The 18,258-nt window shown below is 56.1% G+C and overlaps 7 protein-coding genes across 7 annotated transcripts; 3 read left to right on the top strand and 4 right to left on the bottom strand.

Moving 5' to 3' along the window:
- Positions 1 to 21: 21 nt before the first annotated feature.
- B0T26DRAFT_711850 (C-type lectin protein) lies at positions 22 to 4,095 on the bottom strand. Its single transcript, XM_060442058.1, has 12 exons — positions 3,756 to 4,095; positions 3,568 to 3,686; positions 3,235 to 3,470; positions 3,060 to 3,174; positions 2,976 to 2,989; positions 2,895 to 2,916; positions 2,533 to 2,822; positions 1,536 to 2,229; positions 1,393 to 1,468; positions 838 to 1,340; positions 432 to 770; positions 22 to 339 (listed from the first exon to the last, which is right to left on the bottom strand). Exons 1-12 carry the CDS (start codon positions 4,005 to 4,007, stop codon positions 270 to 272), a joined length of 2,730 nt encoding a protein of 909 aa, XP_060296889.1. The 5' UTR covers positions 4,008 to 4,095; the 3' UTR covers positions 22 to 269.
- A 45-nt stretch (positions 4,096 to 4,140) lies between these two features.
- B0T26DRAFT_312951 (uncharacterized protein) lies at positions 4,141 to 4,808 on the top strand. The gene has a single exon (XM_060434332.1). The coding sequence runs from the start codon at positions 4,274 to 4,276 to the stop codon at positions 4,673 to 4,675; it is 402 nt and encodes a 133-aa protein (XP_060296888.1). The 5' UTR covers positions 4,141 to 4,273; the 3' UTR covers positions 4,676 to 4,808.
- A 1,444-nt stretch (positions 4,809 to 6,252) lies between these two features.
- B0T26DRAFT_312514 (uncharacterized protein) lies at positions 6,253 to 7,482 on the top strand. Its single transcript, XM_060434329.1, has one exon. The coding sequence runs from the start codon at positions 6,535 to 6,537 to the stop codon at positions 7,309 to 7,311; it is 777 nt and encodes a 258-aa protein (XP_060296887.1). The 5' UTR covers positions 6,253 to 6,534; the 3' UTR covers positions 7,312 to 7,482.
- A 1,437-nt stretch (positions 7,483 to 8,919) lies between these two features.
- B0T26DRAFT_752067 (Mss4-like protein) lies at positions 8,920 to 10,235 on the top strand (the record flags this gene model as incomplete). The annotated part of the gene is made up of 5 exons (XM_060445476.1): positions 8,920 to 9,153; positions 9,227 to 9,298; positions 9,451 to 9,497; positions 9,585 to 9,792; positions 9,900 to 10,235. The coding sequence occupies 5 exons, from the start codon at positions 8,920 to 8,922 to the stop codon at positions 10,233 to 10,235; spliced, it is 897 nt and encodes a 298-aa protein (XP_060296886.1).
- A 419-nt stretch (positions 10,236 to 10,654) lies between these two features.
- On the bottom strand, positions 10,655 to 11,695 carry B0T26DRAFT_646852 (Ribokinase-like protein; the record flags this gene model as incomplete). Its single annotated transcript, XM_060437850.1, has 1 exon — positions 10,655 to 11,695. One exon carries the CDS (start codon positions 11,693 to 11,695, stop codon positions 10,655 to 10,657), a length of 1,041 nt encoding a protein of 346 aa, XP_060296885.1.
- Positions 11,696 to 13,247: 1,552 nt separating this feature from the next.
- B0T26DRAFT_647427 (uncharacterized protein) lies at positions 13,248 to 15,340 on the bottom strand (the record flags this gene model as incomplete). The annotated part of the gene is made up of 2 exons (XM_060437894.1): positions 13,248 to 13,597; positions 13,660 to 15,340. The coding sequence occupies 2 exons, from the start codon at positions 15,338 to 15,340 to the stop codon at positions 13,248 to 13,250; spliced, it is 2,031 nt and encodes a 676-aa protein (XP_060296884.1).
- A 601-nt stretch (positions 15,341 to 15,941) lies between these two features.
- Positions 15,942 to 17,372, bottom strand: B0T26DRAFT_312713 (uncharacterized protein). The gene is made up of 2 exons (XM_060434331.1): positions 16,346 to 17,372; positions 15,942 to 16,151 (listed from the first exon to the last, which is right to left on the bottom strand). The coding sequence occupies exon 1, from the start codon at positions 17,113 to 17,115 to the stop codon at positions 16,366 to 16,368; it is 750 nt and encodes a 249-aa protein (XP_060296883.1). The 5' UTR covers positions 17,116 to 17,372; the 3' UTR covers positions 15,942 to 16,151; positions 16,346 to 16,365.
- Positions 17,373 to 18,258: the final 886 nt, after the last annotated feature.

The following is an 18,258-nucleotide window of genomic DNA, read 5'->3' as shown; positions in this document are numbered from 1 at the left end:
CAGCCTGACTCCCCCCCCCCCCCCCCCCTTTTTTAACCTGCCCGGAACCCCTCCTTTTTTCCCCCAAAGTAATGTAAGCCGGTTTTGTTTTGCCCACCTTGTAAACCATTCAAGGAAATGCTTTTTTTTGGCTTTCCGGTTGCAAAGGCGAAGTTGAGTCACCTGGCATGGTTTTTTTCCATTCCGAGTTGGGGTTTCTTCGCGCACTAGAGCGCTTTCCGATGCGAGAACCGAGGAAAAGAGGCAAGATGAAGACACTTGAGATGAAACTAGTCCGTATCTCGAACAAGGCGTGCCCCAACCCAGGCGTAGGGGTAATTACGTTGATACCAGTTCACGCTGTACATCGGTCACGTTGATTAGCCGATGAACTCATTAATACTTGTTGGTCTCAAGATGAAAGCAACCAAGGTGAGCCGGAGAAAACTCACAATGTCTTTCGTCCTGCAATGCGCGGGTGCGTGGCCCAGGAGCCGCCAAGCACAATGTTATGCTTCTCGTCAAAGAAGTCGGCCGTGTAGCCGGGATAGAGCTTCATGGGCTGGAAACCCTCCCAGGGGCGCAAGACGGAGCTGGTCCACTCCCACACGCCGCCCATCTCACACTGGCCGGCCAGGGTATTGCCGCGCCCCGTCACGGCCACCGGGTGCCAGTGGTGAAAACCAACGTTGGCACCCTCGAGGTCAATAAACAGTTGTTCCTGCCTATTGACCTCAGATGTGGTAGGGGTTGGCGGTGGCGATATCTCGACGCCGTTGTTGGAGAGATGTCTAGGGTGTGACGTGTGAGTAGTTATCCCCAAGGTGTTACAGCAAGCGTTTTGGGTCGGTATCTTACCCGTTGACTGCAGGGACAGTCTTTCCGAGCTGCCTTTCGGCTTCCTTCTTCTTCAGAAAATCTGCATGGTCGTATATACTCCGAGCTTCCTCAACAGTAGGGATACGCCCACCCATCCAGGCGGCGCAGCCCGCAAGCTCGTCGTACGATGCAAACATGGGCCAGTCCAGGGCGTACTTCAGGGGCACAAGACCATAGACTGTGCGCACAGCCTTGTTTTCGACAAAGGTTGCAGGAACGAGGCCATTGCTCACATGACCGTTACCTCGACTGTTGGCGTTTCCATTGGTGTGTCCGTTGGTTTGTTCGTTGGCGTGGCCATGGGTGTGATTTTCATTGGTGCAGTACCCGTTGGTGTGGCCGTTAGTATAGTCATTTGTACCACTATTGATTCGAGCCACATCCTGTGTCACATCCGCGCCTGGTTTCACAGACGCCTCAGCCGCCATCGCCCAAGACGCAGGCATCTTGGTGATGTGCATGCTGTACATGTAATTTGCATACTAAATAATTCAGCATACGAGTTAATGATATGTGGTCGTGCGATTTACTTACATCTTCATTGCTGATTGGTCTCGCCTGTGCTTGGAACGCATGGACCTTGACGTGCCTAGCCGGCCTCTCGTTGTCCCTATTCGTCGTTAGTGATACGAACATGATGCCGTGCCGTTAATACCGCTAGATTCAGGGGGTGCTACCATCCAAAGTGGGCCTCTGGGTCGTTCCCATCTTCGGGATTCTCCGAGCCTAGGGTTATGGCCTGCGCGGGAATGTTGAACCACTTGTTAGGAACTCTTTCAGAACGAGCCTTGGCAGCAAGTTTCTCAAAGTCTGGCCGCTGGACATGGGATGGCGGTTGCGTCTTGTCGCTTTGGAGCATCATATACAAAAGGGTCTCGATGTGCATGATCTCATGCTCGAACCCCATCCAGACGGCCTGGCCCACATGGCGCGGAATGCTGTCTTGGCCAGCTGCGTAGTAACCCCGGAGCCGTGACCGGACTCGGCCCTGATAGGTCAGGATCGCGTCCAAGGGAGGCCATTCGTCAGGTATCTCCGAGTGTGCGTGGCACAGCTCAGGATTGTCAACGTCGGGATCAATGCCCCGCTCAAAGATTCGCGAGAAACCTGCCGGCTCGGTAAGAGGCTCATTGGCCGTCTTGGTCAACTGGATGTCGAGGAAAGTAGGGATGTGTCCCAGGTAAAAGATGCAGGCATTACGGAGCTTGATGGGCTTGTCCAACAGCTCCTCTCGAGTCATCATTTCGCGTGTGACGACGTCCCAGGCTGCCCACAGCGCTTCCCAATCCTCCATTGTGGGGAGTACGCTGCGGGCATACATCGAGGGGATCAGGCTGAACGACATTCTCGGTTTGGCGAGCATATGGAGCCCTGCAGAGCAAAGATCGGTCAGTAAGAGGGGGCTACAGGGTGCAGATAAGCAATTGTCGCGCCGTCGCGGGCCTTTAGACGACGGCCCCAGAACCCCGCAGCCCAACACCATCAGACCGGTGTAAAGGATTGGGGCACATGAGACACGTTAAAATCTATTCCCTTGCGCCGAAACAACGTATGACTAGTCCCGCGTGCTGGGAAAACGTGGGGTCGGCTTGGGAAATCTGATCGGACGACTCGAAATAGACAATGTCATACGAGTAGGGACGACTGAAGAAGGTGGGTATAAGTTCCACTCACCATACTCGTCCCGGCCGTGCCTCCAGTGGCCAGCCTCGGCCATGCCCGCCAGCCCCCAAAGCTTCTGCGCCTCGTCTCGAGAGTATTTCAGACTCTGCTCGACCCGAATTCGATCGTGGGGTCGGATCAACTCGCCCATGACCGTGGCGTCACGGAGAGGAGAGTAAAAGGCCTGGTGCCGTCCCCCCTCCCCGTCGTACACATACTCTCCAATGACTCTCCAGTCGGTCTCGACGAAGATATTCTGGCCGAGAACTTTGTTGGCATGCGAGAGGCCGTTGAGCACAAATCTGGATTCGTCAGTCGCCGACAAATGACCCAGGCGGTGCATGATTCGAGGTCTGGGAGGGGTGGTGGCATACTCATGTGTTAGACCTTCTCTGTCTGTAGTGGCAGAAGAGGGCAGGTTAGTATGAATAAATGGTGCAGTGGGTTACACATACCATTATATGCGTGGCTAACTCTTGCCGTCAGCCAGAGCTTCCGCGAGAACCGCGAGGGCGGGTGATATAGGGGCTTGCACGTACTATACCTTGGCTGGGCTGTCGCACCCGTCCAGCCCAATCAACATGGTGTCACCAGGGTTGAGGACATCAGCAAAATTCTTCAAGAACGCCGCGGCTTCTGCTCGTTCAAAGTTTCCTAGAAGCAACGTCGCATCAGGCTCTGCGAACTGGTGGTGTTGGGCAGAAATCATCATACCAATGCTAGACCCGAGACTCAGGATACACTTTGGCCTCGAGACGTTGGCCAACTTGAGCCACTCCCGTCCGTCGTCGTACGTCCCCAACAGCCCGTGGCAGCTCACATGCCTGTATACTGGGAGCTGGGCAAGGGTGCGCTGGAGCTCCTCTTGCGACAGATCCAAGGCATAGTAATCGACATTCTTGCCGGCGTCTTCGAGGGCTCGCAGAAGGAAATTTACCTTGCGGAGGTTTCTGGACAGGGGTATACGAGTCAGTTGAGGTCTGGCACGGGGTTTTTTTGTTTGGTTGGTCGGCTGGCTGGCTCGCTGGTGGCAGCGGCGAGACATACCCACTGCCGAGCTCAATGACCATGGCCCCCGAGGGGATATGTTTGACAATCTCTGCGGCAGACGACTTGAGCACCTCGATCTCGTCGTTGGTCAGGTAATACTCTTCTAGATACGTGATCTGAAAACAAGTTAGTTGGCGACCAGTAAACTTAAGGTTCTGGAGATGATGTAGCGGGGCGCGCCTCACATCCTCGAAAAGCTGCAGTCCCCTCTCGTCATAGAGGAGAAGCGTGGGAAGCTTCCTGGGCCCGTCCGTGGAATGGAACATGGAAAGAAGCTCAGTCTTGAGGTTGAGCTCAACGGCAGCTTGGCGGATGTCGATGATGTCGAGCTCGGCCCCTGAAGCTGTCGGCAGCCTGGCGACGGACTTCCCCCTGACAGCCTTGAGGCCGAACAGGGCGCCATCCGGCACAATAATCGTCTCTCTTGAGACAGGCATTTTTCACTTCCGATGGTGCCGAATTGACGAGAATTGAAGTTGTTTGGGGCCACTGAAGGGGGGGGGGGGGACCGAAACGAAGCCTTTTATATATATCGCAATACATCTCGGCCTAGGTACCCTGTAAGGAGACAAAGACGAGACGGGTCTAAGTCATTGGAGCTCACCGGGGAAGTAGCGCGCCCAGCTGCCACGGTAAACGCTAGCATCGCAAATAGCTTAAAAGTAAGTACAGTACCCTCCAGGTTAATAAGAGGGCTCCGCATATGCCCCAGCTTAGATGTGGGTTCATGACCCTTACAGCAGAAGCGGAGCATCTGGCTGGCTGGCTCGCGCTGGCTTGGTTGCTTGGTTGCTTCCATGGGATGGATGCCGTTGTGAGCGGCCAACGCCAATTGGAGCGGCATTGGACACGAAAACTCGAGGCGTCGGGAAGGGCGGTCGGTGAAGCTTGTTGGAAACCTAAGCCAAACGGACGAGAAGAGACAGACTCTGGGCGCGCCGGATGGGCTGCCGCTCCCGTCCAAAAGGAACGGGTATTCCAGGGGTCTCTGGGGTTGTGTCTCTCTCACATGGCGGGAGCTTCTTACAGCGAGGCCAAGAAACACGGCAGACAGGTGAGGTGTGAATATACCTCACTGTACCTGGCCTGGGTACTGGGCAGCTAAGATTCGGCATGTAGGTTGCATGTACCTCAGGTAGGTTCTGAGAGAAGTAGGTAAGGTAGGTACATACAAGACTTACTTCACAGTATTATATGGTATGTACCTCCCAAGGACCTGAGGAAGAGCGACAGCCATCTGCAAGCAACGAAACAGCACAACGCAAGCATTCCATCCACCCCATCCACTCGCCATCATCCATGGACGGAACCCGCGAGCGTGCAAGAGACGGGACTGCGGACAGGGCAGGGCAGCGGACGGTGGCCCAATGCTATCCACGCAGATAGTGCGCTTGGTTCGGGGACAGTAACGTCAGCAAGCGCGCGCGGCGACCAGAGCGCGACAGCGACGAAATCTTTTGGTAATGGAATGCAGGGCGCGCCGCCGCATCCTGGCGAGAGTGGGAGATGGCGATGCAAGGGAGCAAATCACGAGCCAGCACCATGTTGCGGTAAGCGGGAGCCCCACGCCCTAGGGCAGCGAGCTTTAGCCTAGCGTTCTCCTCGTGCATACGGTGTTCCTGAACCACTGCTGGGACGACTGAGAACATGTTGTGTGAGGTGGGCCAAAATCTGGGGAATACGAGGAGGGAGGGTACGGGAATGGAAAGCTGAGAGAGACGACGCCAGCCGTCGACAACTGAAACCTGCCCGGCCTGACGTCCTTGCCCCGGCCCTGGGCGTCCATTCACATTGAAGTCAGACGAGAGATTTCAAGCTCCATGTCACGGTTCTGTGCCTGACGCTCAACGCCATCTATGGAAGCTACGACAACGACACAATGGTCTCGTGGGCTGTGCGCTGTCCGAGAGAAGCAGGAAGGATCCGCAAGTGATCGTCATTGTTCACGTCACGTCACGGTTGCCGTTCCGACTCGATTGCTCTTGCCTCAGTATTGTTGCACTATTGCCCACAGCCTACGTTTCTAAGGTGTCAGCCAGCGCCTGCACACCGAAACTCTGCATAGGTTGAGGCAGGCACGACTGGGCACGCACACGCAAGACGTTGAGACTGAGAGGAGGGGAGGTGCAGCCTGGCAGAGGCACCGCTTAGCTCTTGCAGTCATCAGTATTGTATTTGGAAAGGCATTGGTAATTAGTAGTAGCAGGTGCGTATTCCACGAGTATCAAGCAAAGTCTTGGTACGTAGAGTTCGAGAGAAAAATGAAATATAAAAAAAATAGAGGGTTGCCCGTAGCTAGGCGCATCAAGAAAAAGCAAAGAGCCCAGCTGTGAGGATCGCCCACTCACAGTGTCCACGTTTTCGTTGTGTGAATCTGTACTGTACGTACATTCTGATAGATTTCTCCTTTCTCCTTAGTGTTCAGGGCTTACAAGAGTTATTACGTGGATAAACAGATTGTGCCCTCCTGCCCTAGCACCGCACAGCTTGCCGAGCGTCATGACGCTTGACGCTTGTGCTCCGCAGCCCCTCTCGATTATCGGGAGACCCCGCCCTGGCCTGCCCTGGCTGGCCTGCCCTGCGATAGTGATGGCGGGCGGGAGATCTGGATTTCTCAGTCAGGTAGCTCAGGGTGTATGTATGTACCCCAGCATGGATGTTCTTGACATTTTCCAGAAGGCCCACCCCAATACCTACCTCAAGGTACTCCAAAACTTGCCAGCGGACTTAGCGGCGATGCGTCGATTGGCCGAGCCGGCCGCCAACCGTCCAACACTGAAGGATGCCTTGTCGGTCTTGTGCGTTCCCGGCGTTCCTGCCGTCGACGGACTAGATCAGACTCGGAAGTTGCAAGACTCTGGCAGACCAGACCAGCAAAGGTCGGCTACCGCACGCACAAGCACACGCCTACGCGAATGTGTGTATGCATAGTCATGGCCTCAAAGTCAAAAGGCAGTTAAGGCAATGAATGTACAAAGTGAGTTGCCAAAGCTTGGCTGGCGGTTGACAAGAGAACAGCCGCGTAATATTGGCTGGCGGCAGCAACAACACACGATTAGAGCACCAGTCACAACAGTCGTCGGCAATGCCTCGAGTCGTTTGCGGTCCAAAGACGACAAAAGGTTCAGTCGGAAGACTGGCGTACCTCTAGGGTCGGCTTGCATCTTCACCGTCTGCCGCTCTGAGAGGTTCCCGCAGCCGGTGGACAGTCGTCGACGTCATCCGAGGCCGCCGTCCAAGCCCCGTGTGTTAGTATTAGTGTACTGTACATGCCCCGTTTGTTACCCAAACCCAGGTATAGCATTTGTCCGTCGCTCGCGCTTTGAAAGTCGTCGCATCCTAGCCCCGAATCGAGCAAAGAAAAAGAAAAGACGGACAAAATGCCCGACCAACCCCACGCCCAGAAGCACCAAGCGAATTGGGCGGAGCCAGATGCAGGCGTCGCCCAATACAGCGCACTGCAGCGATTCCATGCCATGCTGGACAGATGCATGTCTGGCTAGCAGCAGCCAGCACTCTGGAATGTGGAGTGGAGGATGGCTGCATGTCGGAACATTGCGGGGAAGCCTTGCCCATCTTTGTGCGCCCATGTTGCTCAGAGACACGCTGTTGTTTGTTTGCTTGCTGCTCGTATGTTTCAACTTCCATGGCATTGCATGGCCTTGTCCACCGAGGACTCTCGGAGCCCGAGCCCGGAACTGGCCTGGAACATGGAAACATGGGACAGATATTGAGTTCTGACAAGCTGAAGCTGGTCTTAGACTAGTCTAGGGGTAACGATACCCTCGTGATTTATACTACGTATTACCGAGAATGGAGATATCGAGCCCGGAACGTAGCGTCATCCACTGGAGACACACAAGTCACTTGACGAGAATCCAAGGGCCTTGCAGCCCCGCCTCCCAAGATGTTCTCGAACCTGGTTTCTCGGAGCAAATCATGGTGTCGTTACGGCTAGCTCTCGCTTGTGCAGGCTCCCCGAGTCGCTGCCCGACGTTGCCAATAGCGGGTAGCTGCTCGTGTCCCTAAGAGACTGGCCGGCGTCGGTTCGTCTCTCGTAATTTGTCCTACGATCAGCTGATATGTTGGCAACAGAAAACTCTGCAATAGCGTCGGGCGTGCTGCCACGAAAACGCTCTTCCTGGTACTGTACAATACAAACCCTGGCGGGCTTAGTGTACAGGAGATCATGTGGTGAGCTGAGGACGAATTCGGTTGTCTGGGGCGGAAAACCCGGGAAGGAATGGTCAGACCCGAGAGGGTCTTCACTGGCCCCGCTAGACGGCGCGGAACATGCGGGTGATCCGGCATGGGGGGCACACCGACTCGGACCTGGGCCTGAGTGGAAAATTGAGCCTGGGTTTCCACTTGTCACCTGCTGTGCTGGGCGCCAGAATGCGCTTGCGATTAGACGAGGCCATGCCCTGGAATTGTTGCGCTCTGGAACTGCAATGCCTGCCCCGCAACTTCCGGCGCCAGCAAGTCGCGTGACCAGCACAAACCCATTCCGACTGAACGGCGTCGCCGTGGTGAAGCCGACCCGGTTCCGGACTCTCGCTCGACATGCGGTGTAGCCAAGCAAAGGATGGGCCCAGCCAGGGCAAGCAGCAACGGCGGAATTTGCCGTTCTGAGCTGCGGCGAGCTGCGTTTAATAATCAAGTGCCCCCCTTCGAGGTTGATTTGAGCACCCCTCACGATCCACGGACAATGGCTGTGAGCTCGGACGTTGCGTCGTGGGCTGACTGACCGACGGTCCTGCTCGCCGCTGGCAACATCTTAACCCTAACCCAATTTACTCCGTGCCAATGCCATCCCACCCCACGCCCAGAAACTCCCAAGTCTCAACAAAACAATTAACACCCTGGCCCTCAATTTGACTAACCCATTGTGAGTCACCTGATAGCGTGCAATTTCGCGACGCGGGGTCTCTTTCGAGACGTGTCAGTTCATCTTCTTATCACGGCCCGGAAAAGGGGTTCCTTGACTGAAGGCGCACAGACAGTCTCCCCCCTTTCCGCGTACCGGTAGATGGATGCTTCCAACTGCACACCGCAGGCGAGACGTTGGAGCAAGTCGCAGGTTTCGAGAACCACCAATCAATGGGGGATCTCGAATCAGCCTGGCGAGGCCCGTCCGTCATGCCGGCAAGATTATAGGCCGGTGTAGATACGAAGCACAAGCATGTAAAAGTCATGTCTTAAAATGTGCCCTATGCGCCTTACCCCTCTTTTTGTGACCATTCGCTGCATTTAAGGCCTTCCTCGCCGCGAACAGAGAGCATAGAACTGTTTGGCCTGCGGGGTTTGTTTATCCAGCAACAAGAAAAAGGTGAGTACCGCGAACGCACAATGTCTGGACTAGCAGAGGAAACCGCCAAAACGTACCGTGGCAACTGCCACTGTGGCGCCTTCATCTTCGAGGTCAAGGTGCCCGAGATCAAGTCAGCGTCCGCCTGCGACTGCAGCATCTGCTCCAAGAAGGGCTACGTGTGGCTCGTGGCCACCTCTGACGCCGTCAACGTCGTCAAGGACGAGGGCCTGCTCGTCGACTACGCCTTTGGCGCCAAGAGCCTCGTCCACAAGGTATTTTGTTTTGGGGACTGCAGCTGCTGGTAGCATCGTCCCCCGGCTCTGACTGAGTATTTCCGTGTATTAGTTCTGCGGAAAATGCGGCACAGCCACCATGGCCTCCATGGCTGATCCGTCGGCCAAGACCGTTCTCATCAATGTACGTGCTGCGAGGGACTTGGATTGCTGCTGCCTGGGACTTTCATCGAGGAAGAAGAAGAACACTAGGAAATAACCGAGAGATAGAAACAGAGACACTAGGTCCTGGTTGCTCCAAGCGCCGCTGGCTGACCTTTTTCCGGACGAAACCAGATCCGTGCCTTTCAAGATTTTGACGTCTGGGGCCTAGAGATCCGCAAGTAAGCACGCATTTACTTTCATGGAGAGAGAGAAAGAGAGAAGAAACAAAAATGAGAGCTGACGTGTTTCTGTCTGATTCTGTTCAGACGCGACGGCGCCAAACATGGCGACCCGTACCAGGCGACCCCGTACACGGGCCCGGAGCCGGCCGCCCAGCTCGACGGCGACGACGTGCACGTCTACCACGGAAGCTGCCACTGCGGCGCCGTCACGGCCGCCGTCAAGGTCGACGGCGCCCTGGGCGGCTCGTACAAGGGCATGGTCCTCGAATGCGACTGCAGCATCTGCGCGCGGGTAAGCCCACCCACTACCATTTTCCTCCCCACTCCCATCATCGTTTCCTTACTGCCCGACCTAACAATCCTGGACCGGACTGACACCATCCCTTCTCCCACACACAGGGCGGCTACATCTGGATCTACCCGACGAAAGAGCAAGTACGCGTCGTCGAGCGCGACGGTCTCGGGGCGAACCTGTCGCACTACGTGTTCGGGTCGACCGTGTGGCGCAAGGCCTTCTGCCGTACGTGCGGCGTGCACCTCATGAACGACCTCAACCCGCTTAGCGACGCTGAAGTGGCCGCGCTGCCCGAGCCCGCGCGCCAGTTCCGCGCCGTCCGCGGCCACGCCCGCCCCGTTACGCTGCGCGCCTTCCTTGACGGTGCCGAGCTTGACGGCCTGGCGCCCCAGCACTCGACCCGCGGCAAGACGCTGGAGCCGCTGTATGTCAATCCGTGAGGAGGAAAATGGGGGGGGCTGTTTGGTCGTTTAGCTGTGTGTGTTTCAGTATGCGTGCGTGCTTGATTTGTCTCCCGGTACGGAATAAAGAATAAGGAATAAAAGACAGGGAATAATGAATATACGGATTACGTCCAAGAGTGAGGTGCAGTTCCAAACATGATATACCGAGGGTGCGAGTAAAGTAAACACGAGCAAACACACAAGTCCACCGTAACAAAGACTTCCGCCTATATTTTATGTTCACGGGTCTCTAAAGCTCTTGCCTGTCACGCGGCATTTTGACGAGGCCACATGAACACCCTTTGAACACCACACCGTAATATGATTATTCTTTCTTTTTCTTTTTACTCTACTTTTACAATATCTACCAGACGACACAAACGCCACGTAGAAGCCATTACCACCATCATGCTCGCTCACACAAGCTCATCCCGCCAGGGAATCGAGTCCTGCGCGCCGGCTCTCTCGACCGTCCTAGCCGCAGCGCGGTTCGCCTTGCGCACGGCAGCCTCGACATCGAACTCGCGGCCCGCGGCGGCGGCCGCGACGGCCTCGAGCGCGTACGCGCCGACAAACGTGTCGCCGGCGGCCGTGGTATCGACAACAGCAGCCACCTTCTCGGCGGGCACGAGCCCGCTGCGGCCGTCGGCCGTCAGGAAGAAGACGCCGTGGCTGCCGAGCGTCGCCACCACGTTGCGCACGCCCTTGGCCACGAACGCACGCGCCACCGCCCTGAGCGCCGCTGGTACCTTTTCGGCGTCTACCGAGGGGACCAGCGATGCCGAGTCCGCCACGCCGCCCAGCAGCGCCGCTTCCGTCTCGTTGACCACCAGGTGCGCAAGCCCCGCGTACGCGGCGGCGGGCAGTGGCTGCGCGGGGGCCGGGTTCAGCAGCACGGCGACGCCGGCTTCGCGCGCGCGCGCGAGCGCCGCAAGCACCGTGGCCAGCGGGATCTCGAGCTGCATGATGAGCAGGTCGGGCTTTTTTGTAGACTCAGGCTCCAAAAAGATGCCCGCCACGGCAGCGTCGTCGGGCAGCACGGCGTGGTTGGCCTCGGGCGACAGGATGATGCGGTTCTCGCCGGAGGGCGCGTCGACGACGATGAGCGCGACGCCCGTCTTGAGCCCTGCGCGCGCGTCGACGCCCGACACGTCGACGCCGTGCCGCGCCAGGTTGCCGCGCAGCAGCGCGCCGTAGCTGTCGTCGCCGACGCAGCCGACCATGCCGACGTGGGCCGTGGTGGTTGTGGCGGCTGTGCCCGATGAGGAGGAGGAAGAGGACGGCCGCGGCCGCGACAGCTTGGCGCATGCCACGGCCTGGTTCGCGCCCTTGCCGCCCGTCGACGTGGCGAACTTGTCGGCCGTCATGGTCTCCCCCGGGGCCGGGTGGTGCGACACGTAGGCGACCAGGTCCATGTTCAGCGACCCCAGCACCGTGATGCGCGGGAGGGCGGCCATTGTGAGCCTTTTTCAAGCGAGGCCCCCTCAAAACCTGGAATTAGAATTTCGTTGATGGCTCAATTGATGGTAGAGTTTCATTCACGGCGAGTGAGCCGAGGTACTGTGCGACGTGCTATGTGGTGTGGTGAACTTGTTGCGCCTTTTCGGTAAAGGATTGGGAGGAGTGGGGAAGGGAAGGGGAGGGGGAAAAGGGGCGCTGAAGTAATACCTCAGGTATAAGGTAGATTTAGAATGCGGCGTGACCTTTGCTTCTTTTATCCCATTAGCTAAAATGGTATTAGTATTGAATGGCCTTGTTTAATACCGTCTTTTGGGAGGATGGAAGAAGGAAGAGAGCCATGAGGAAAGAGCCAGCTGGCGAGCACTAACACGATATTTTTCGGCCTTCTGGGGCTGACCCCGATGGTAACCGGCGAAACTGGCCCAGCCAGCCTGGACTTCTTGGACCTTCTGACTGATGTTTTTAGACGAGATATCACTTGGGTCTGCAAATATGCACCATTAATTGTGTCGATTACTGACAACCTTCATTTTATAACATATACAGAGCTGCGCTTCACCCTGGACTCGCAGGGGAAAAGTGGTCCCTATCCCGCAACCAAAGCCTTCCCGGCCTGGCGAGGCCCCCGTATCCATATATCTAACTAACAAAAAATCCTAAACTCCCTAACTCCGCTAAATGCAGTGGTATCATAAGAACAACCATGTACACGCCTGATCGAAGTATACAATTCAGACCAAAAAAAGAGACGAAAGAGAAGGCAAAAAAAAAAAGGACGGCCCCGGTACGTCTCGGAACCCTGACATTACTGCTGGTCTGTTTCCAGCTTTTAGTCATTCTTCATCCAGCGCCGTCTTCTTTCGCTTGCTGGGCCGCCGCGGGGTGCCCTCTTCGCCAGGCGCCCAGTGGTTCTTCTCAACCTGGTGCTGCCGCAGGTTGTCGGGCCTGTTCTTATACTGGCTCGAGCAGCCTGGAAACGGGCACTTGTAGAGCTTTGGTGGCGCTTCGCTGTGCTGCAGCTTCTTGTGTTTGGCCATGCTCCCCTTGAACCACTTTGGAGCTCCCTTTGGCCGATAACCGCAGATCTCACAGCACGAATCGGCTTCGATTTTTTCCTCTCCGCCTTGGGGGTCCTGTACCGCCTCGGACTGGGCCGACTGACCTTGCAGCGTGGGTGTGGGAAATACAGGGCTCGACGAAGGAGACTCAGGCGAGGAGAACTCGGCAGGTGCCGTTTGGTCCAATGGAGGTTGCAGCCCTTCACACGCTCCATACAAATTGGGGCTGCTCTCAATGTCGAATTGTAAATCCGTGTCCAGCCTAGCAAAGCTTGTCGGTCCACATCCAAAGTCCGAGGGAATTTCCAAGAAATCCAATTCGCGGTCGCATGTCACATCGCCCGTCAGATTATCAAACTCGAGTATGAGATTCTCAATGAGCGAGACTCCGAGCTTATGGTATATGCCGCGCCTAGATATCCCCGAGTCGTGCTGCTCGTATAGTTGATCGCAGAAGTTGCAGACTCTCGGGACAAATTGATCAAGGAATTTAGCAGAAGCCATAGAGGCCTAGGTTATAGTTAGCTTGCCTCGAATCCTTATGGAGAGAGAGCCAAATAGGTCTTACCTTCCCAGCAAAGAGCAGCTCGATCTCGATTCTCCTAACGGCAGAGATTGTGCCATCGCTGACCCTCCGGTAGATTTCGCCCAGCTTCCTCTCGAGATTGCCAGTATCGTCAAATACTTCGACAAGCGAGTTCAGGATATATGAAACAGTCACTGCAAAGGCTTGATTGACTGGGGCAATAGAGGTGGCGTCTTGGACATGCTTGCCGTATAAATCGGATACCTGTACGTCGCTAATCGAAGACTCTCCAAGCACGAGAGAGCTTTCCAACTCTACATGGAATATTAGTTATACGTTACGCTGCCTTCTAACTGAGGGTGATTTAAAAACATACCATCGAGGAAGTTCCGGGCCGCGGTGAGCAGAGCATCCGGACCACGGCCTCCGTAATAGTCTCTTCCCACAACCTCGGGAGATTTTCCTTTAATGCTAAACGATGTGTTTGGTAACTGGCGGGCCGTTGTGGCTAGAAATGTCTTGATATCTTCTCGAGTGACATCCGAGGGTTTCCAAATAGCGATGGCTAGCTGAGTATATGGCTCTTGGTCGCTGCGCGGTAAGAAGTGGACGTAAGACAGACATTGCAAAAAGAAATCCCTAGACTTGTGAGATGCATCCTGCTCGTGCACTACTAATGACAAGGCATAGGCAAGGTGTACAAAACAGAGCACGTCGCTTGCGGAGGATGGCTGCCCGCCATCAAGGAAGGTGCGAACGGTTCGGAGGCCTGCCATCGCTACCGTTTTGGACGACATGGGCTTGAGTTGGTCTGCAAGTGGGTTGCCCTTGACATTGTCCAGCTTGAGCATCGACGAGAGGATATGCTCTTGCAAAGCATCCCAAGCGGAGCCCACCAGTGCCTTGGTTTCGGAGCAACAGGCATCCGTCTGCTTAACTTCGGGCTCGGGTTCGGGCTCGCCGAGGTCTACCAATCCGGCCTGGTTCTCGGACAGCTCGATTTCAGGGGCGTAAGAAACGTCGGCTTGGGGTGGGTCGTCGAAAAGGAAGAGGGGGTCGCATGCCATGCTATTAGGGTGCCTGACGAGGGGAAGGTCGGCCGGGAGTTCGGAGTAAAAGTCGTGGAGAAGACTGGGATAGCCGTCGGTCATATCATTCACCACATCCGCGAATGGGTCATCACAAAGGAATCCATCCACAGGGGACGTCAGGCTTGTGTTGATTCCCGACCCCATCGACCACGCCCCACTCCAGTTGGAGATGGGAGAGATGAGAGAACTGTTGTTGCTCGTCGAGCTGGCAGTCGTATCGGTGCTGGCATTAGACCGTACCGAGGAGCTCGGCGATAGACCCTTGCTACGCGGCACGGTCGGGGCTGCTACGGGCCGTGGCGCATGGCGGCGACCTTGGAGACCTTGGGTAGTCAACTGAAGGGCCGGCTTCGAGACACATTGGCTTCGATACTCGCCGTCTTCCAGGGGAGCGACGTCAAAGGAGGACGCCGAGATGGCAGGATGCGGCTGCCATTGCATGAATGATTCGCTCGACAGCATCGTCGAGTCGAGCTCGGGGAGGGCCGGCATGGCAGGCACGATGAGGGCTTGGGGGTTTATTGACCCATCGGACGCGGTTACCACTGTGCTATGGACGTGTATTGCGCTCACTTCGATCGAATCGATCTCGACAATCTCGGTTGACGACAGCTCGGTGGGGTTTCCGTTGGATGGCGGGATGCCGAGCGAGTCGTAGCTGGGCGGTGGCATCAGCAGAGTATCGTCGGCATCGAAGCCGAGACCCTGTGTCTTCTTGGATTTGTGGCCTAGCGTGTGGAAGAAACTCTTGGCCATTGAAAGCATCTTCCTCCTCTTTGACGGATGGCCCAGACAGCGCTTGCACTTGATATCGTCGAAGCGTTCCACCCTCATGTGATCGTAGCACCAGAACTCGCCCGACGCCAGATGGCGGCAACATGCTAGGTGCTTAAGCATCGTCTCATGGTCAGGGAACCGTTGGGTACACCTGAGCAGGGGGCACTCCAGCTTTTCCTCAGCATTCATACGCACGCATGAATTGCGCTTCACGGCGGCCCAGACGATGAACCTATGGCGTGCACAGTCTTCCTGTGACGTCTCTCGGGACCTGCGCTCGTAGTCAGACATGTCACAATTCGCAGGATCAAAAGTGAAAGGAGGGCGGCGTGGCATAAGCAGGACATACACGCAGGACAACGCATGTCCGTCACCCACGTCAGGGACGTCGGCGTTGTGGGACGAGGTCGCGTGCGCACTTTCCGGCTCTCGCCTCGACGCGGACAAGCGGCTCTTTCGGAAGGGTGATAGCGGCCGGGTGCTGGGGCTGGGGCCCGGGCCGGACCCGAGAGAGTCGGAGTCATCCTCCAGGAGGGAGGCAAACATTTTTTTGGAATCCATCGACGGCCGAATAGACGGGCGCTATGATGGCTAGCAGGCCACTTAAGGCGAGGTGTGGAGGCGACGAGTAAGGTGGGCGTGGATGTGCTTAATTCGGATACGTTCGTTCACTTGCTTGCTTGCTGCTGCTGCGGATCCCATGAGGGGGCGACGGGACGACAGACGACAAACGACAACTGACAAACGGCGGGTCTCGCGAAACCAAAAATGAACAAACAAGAGCACTCGAATCAAAGGGCGATGCCATCAAAATAATCCGCCACCCATTTTTGTTATATTCCTGTCGGACTAAGGCAGAGCAAGAGAGGCCTGTGGGGGGTTTGTTGGTGACCGTCACCGAGGTCCTAACCCTCGCAACAAAGCCTGAGGTGAGCCAGCTCGTGAACCGGTCGAGTTTAGGACTTGGGCCGGGGTGCGTAGGACTTGCAGTTGGGATTTGCTACGAATGCATGAGTGGTGTGCGTGCGTGCGTGGTAGGTAAGGCGGCAGGCGCCGTATTAGGGACGGCGCAAAGAGGGATTGGCTGCCTCTCCAAATCCCGAACGAACCGCTTGGGTAAGGTAGGTCAGGCAGGTAGCAGCCGCGGGCGCTGCGTGCCGTTATGGGTATGAGCCTAAGAAACACACCACCAACCGAATTACCGACGGAAATCCTCAATCCCTTGGACGTCGGCCTAGGTAACTAGTGGGAAACGGGCTGGCGCCAACAAAAGAAGGAGCCGTGCAGGAGTAGTACTGGTAGTTCTTGCACTGCATCGGCAGACGACGGAGGGAAGATTGCAGATGGTAGATGGAAGATGGCAGATCGGTTGCAGGTGGCAGATGGCAGATAGCAGGGCAAACGACTCTCGCGCTCCCGAGTCCCATCAACACTGGATCGTGACTTCCTAGATTTGCCTTTGTTTTAAGGCCGCCGGTCCCTTTCTTTCCTTTTTCTTCTCTTTTCCGAGAGTCGTCAGCTCGCTCAGGACCCAGTGTCCAGGACCAACCAATCAGAAAGCCGTGGGGGCCCCAAGCCGACAAGGCAGACTTGATCGGTTTGCCGGCAATGGAACTCTCGTCGCCAGGCTGAGCAATCGGCATCCCACGCGCACCACCGCCCGCGATTACTGTGCAACTGGCCAGTAACAGTCGCACGGCGTACGGACAAGGACACGAGATGCACCTAGATATGGAAAGTCTTGCGTGTCTGAGAGACATTGGACCTTCGCCCGTCCCCCACTTGCCATGGTTGCTTCCGTTTTGCCTCGCAGTGTGAGGTGCTGGCCTACCCCCTCGGCACTGCGAAGACATTCTTCTGACTCGGAGAGGCTGCGAAGGGAATGTAACGGGAATCCCATGGCTAATGGCACGATAAGCTCCTCCCAGGACTTGCAACCACCCGTCTCCAAGAAAGTCCTGCATTCGGAACCCACCCTGCCGGTCCTAAGACTCCCGTGGCGTAGGGCTAGGCCTCGGGTTTTTTGGGCTCGCCCATATTAATCCCTCGATGCGGTTGACTTCGCCGACGCTCTTGCACCGTGTATGTGGGTGGGATACGGACCCATGGGCGGCTTCACCGAGACGATCGCCACGAGGCTTCATGTCCTGGTTCCGTCTTTGTCTGATCCCTTGTTGATTGAGCTGCTAAGCCCAATACCTACAAAGGTCTAGGTTCGCCCAGAACCGTCGACAAATTCCGACAGAGACTGGCGATGATATCAATTGCGAGAATCTGGCGGAGAAAACAGCTTGCGATGGATTTTGTGGAGAATCCTAGCCATCTTGTGTGCCGCTTCTTTCGCAGCTACACGAGGACTACTAACCGTTCGTCAGTAAGCCTCTGCTTCTTGGGCGACATGCTGACGATGCACTGGGCACGCGGTTGAGATGATGAGGCCAATCGGCACTTACCTTAAACTGTGTGGCGTGCTATTCAACATTTCGTCCTTGGTGACACTTGAAGAATCTCATCGGTTTATCTTTGGCTGGGTGTTCTAGTTACGTACGTATAGCATGGTGCCTGCCAGGACTCAGACGGCTCCTCCAAACTACGGATCTCTAACTATTAGTTACTGAGTCGGCCAACTTTTGAAGCGGTCTGGCAACTACCTACACCAAGGAGAAACCTGGAATAGACGGCTGTGACCTGACATCCACGAGTCCTGATGAACGCAGCATCTTGCCTGAAATAGGCCGTTTGCGGACCCCGTGTGAGCCACGTACTGTTCCGGACGCAGGAGGCGTGTCCGTGTTTGAGGTTGGGGCTCTTGGCGGGGCAATGACGGCGGGGCTTTGGGTCTGGGTGAAGGGCACTGACAGCTCTCAAACAGTGGAGCGATGCCATCAGCCGTCTGTATCCAGGTTCTCTTGTTGTAAACCTAACCAAGGGTCAGGGCGATTCTCGCTCAGGGTTTCCGGCAATTCTCGCACGCACGCCTCATACACTACCTTATCTTGTTGTCTACACAGTCAAAATCACTGGAAAATCAGCCAGGGAACTATCCCCTGTTCTGAGTAGAGCAGATCGCCGTCGAGTTTCGATTGATGGTGGGGGTTAGGTATCCA

The sequence above is a fragment of the Lasiosphaeria miniovina genome (assembly GCF_030549165.1).
Source record: "Lasiosphaeria miniovina strain SMH2392-1A chromosome Unknown B0T26scaffold_4, whole genome shotgun sequence".
Taxonomy (NCBI): domain Eukaryota; kingdom Fungi; phylum Ascomycota; class Sordariomycetes; order Sordariales; family Lasiosphaeriaceae; genus Lasiosphaeria; species Lasiosphaeria miniovina.
Note: the sequence above shows the minus strand (reverse complement) of the source record. Positions and strands in the feature narration are given on the sequence as shown.

Bases quoted from the DNA above. Each gene is read 5' to 3' on its own strand.
- B0T26DRAFT_711850 (XM_060442058.1), bottom strand. From the start codon at position 4,007: ATGCCTGTCTCAAGAGAGACGATTATTGTGCCGGATGGCGCCCTGTTC. The intron at 1,341-1,392 runs GTAAGTAAATCG...TGAATTATTTAG, and splicing joins GACCAATCAGCAATGAAGAT to TATGCAAATTACATGTACAG. The intron at 340-431 runs GTGAGTTTTCTC...ACCGATGTACAG, and splicing joins ATTGCAGGACGAAAGACATT to CGTGAACTGGTATCAACGTA.
- B0T26DRAFT_312514 (XM_060434329.1), top strand. From the start codon at position 6,535: ATGAATGTACAAAGTGAGTTGCCAAAGCTTGGCTGGCGGTTGACAAGA.
- B0T26DRAFT_312951 (XM_060434332.1), top strand. From the start codon at position 4,274: ATGCCCCAGCTTAGATGTGGGTTCATGACCCTTACAGCAGAAGCGGAG.
- B0T26DRAFT_312713 (XM_060434331.1), bottom strand. From the start codon at position 17,115: ATGCAGGACTTTCTTGGAGACGGGTGGTTGCAAGTCCTGGGAGGAGCT.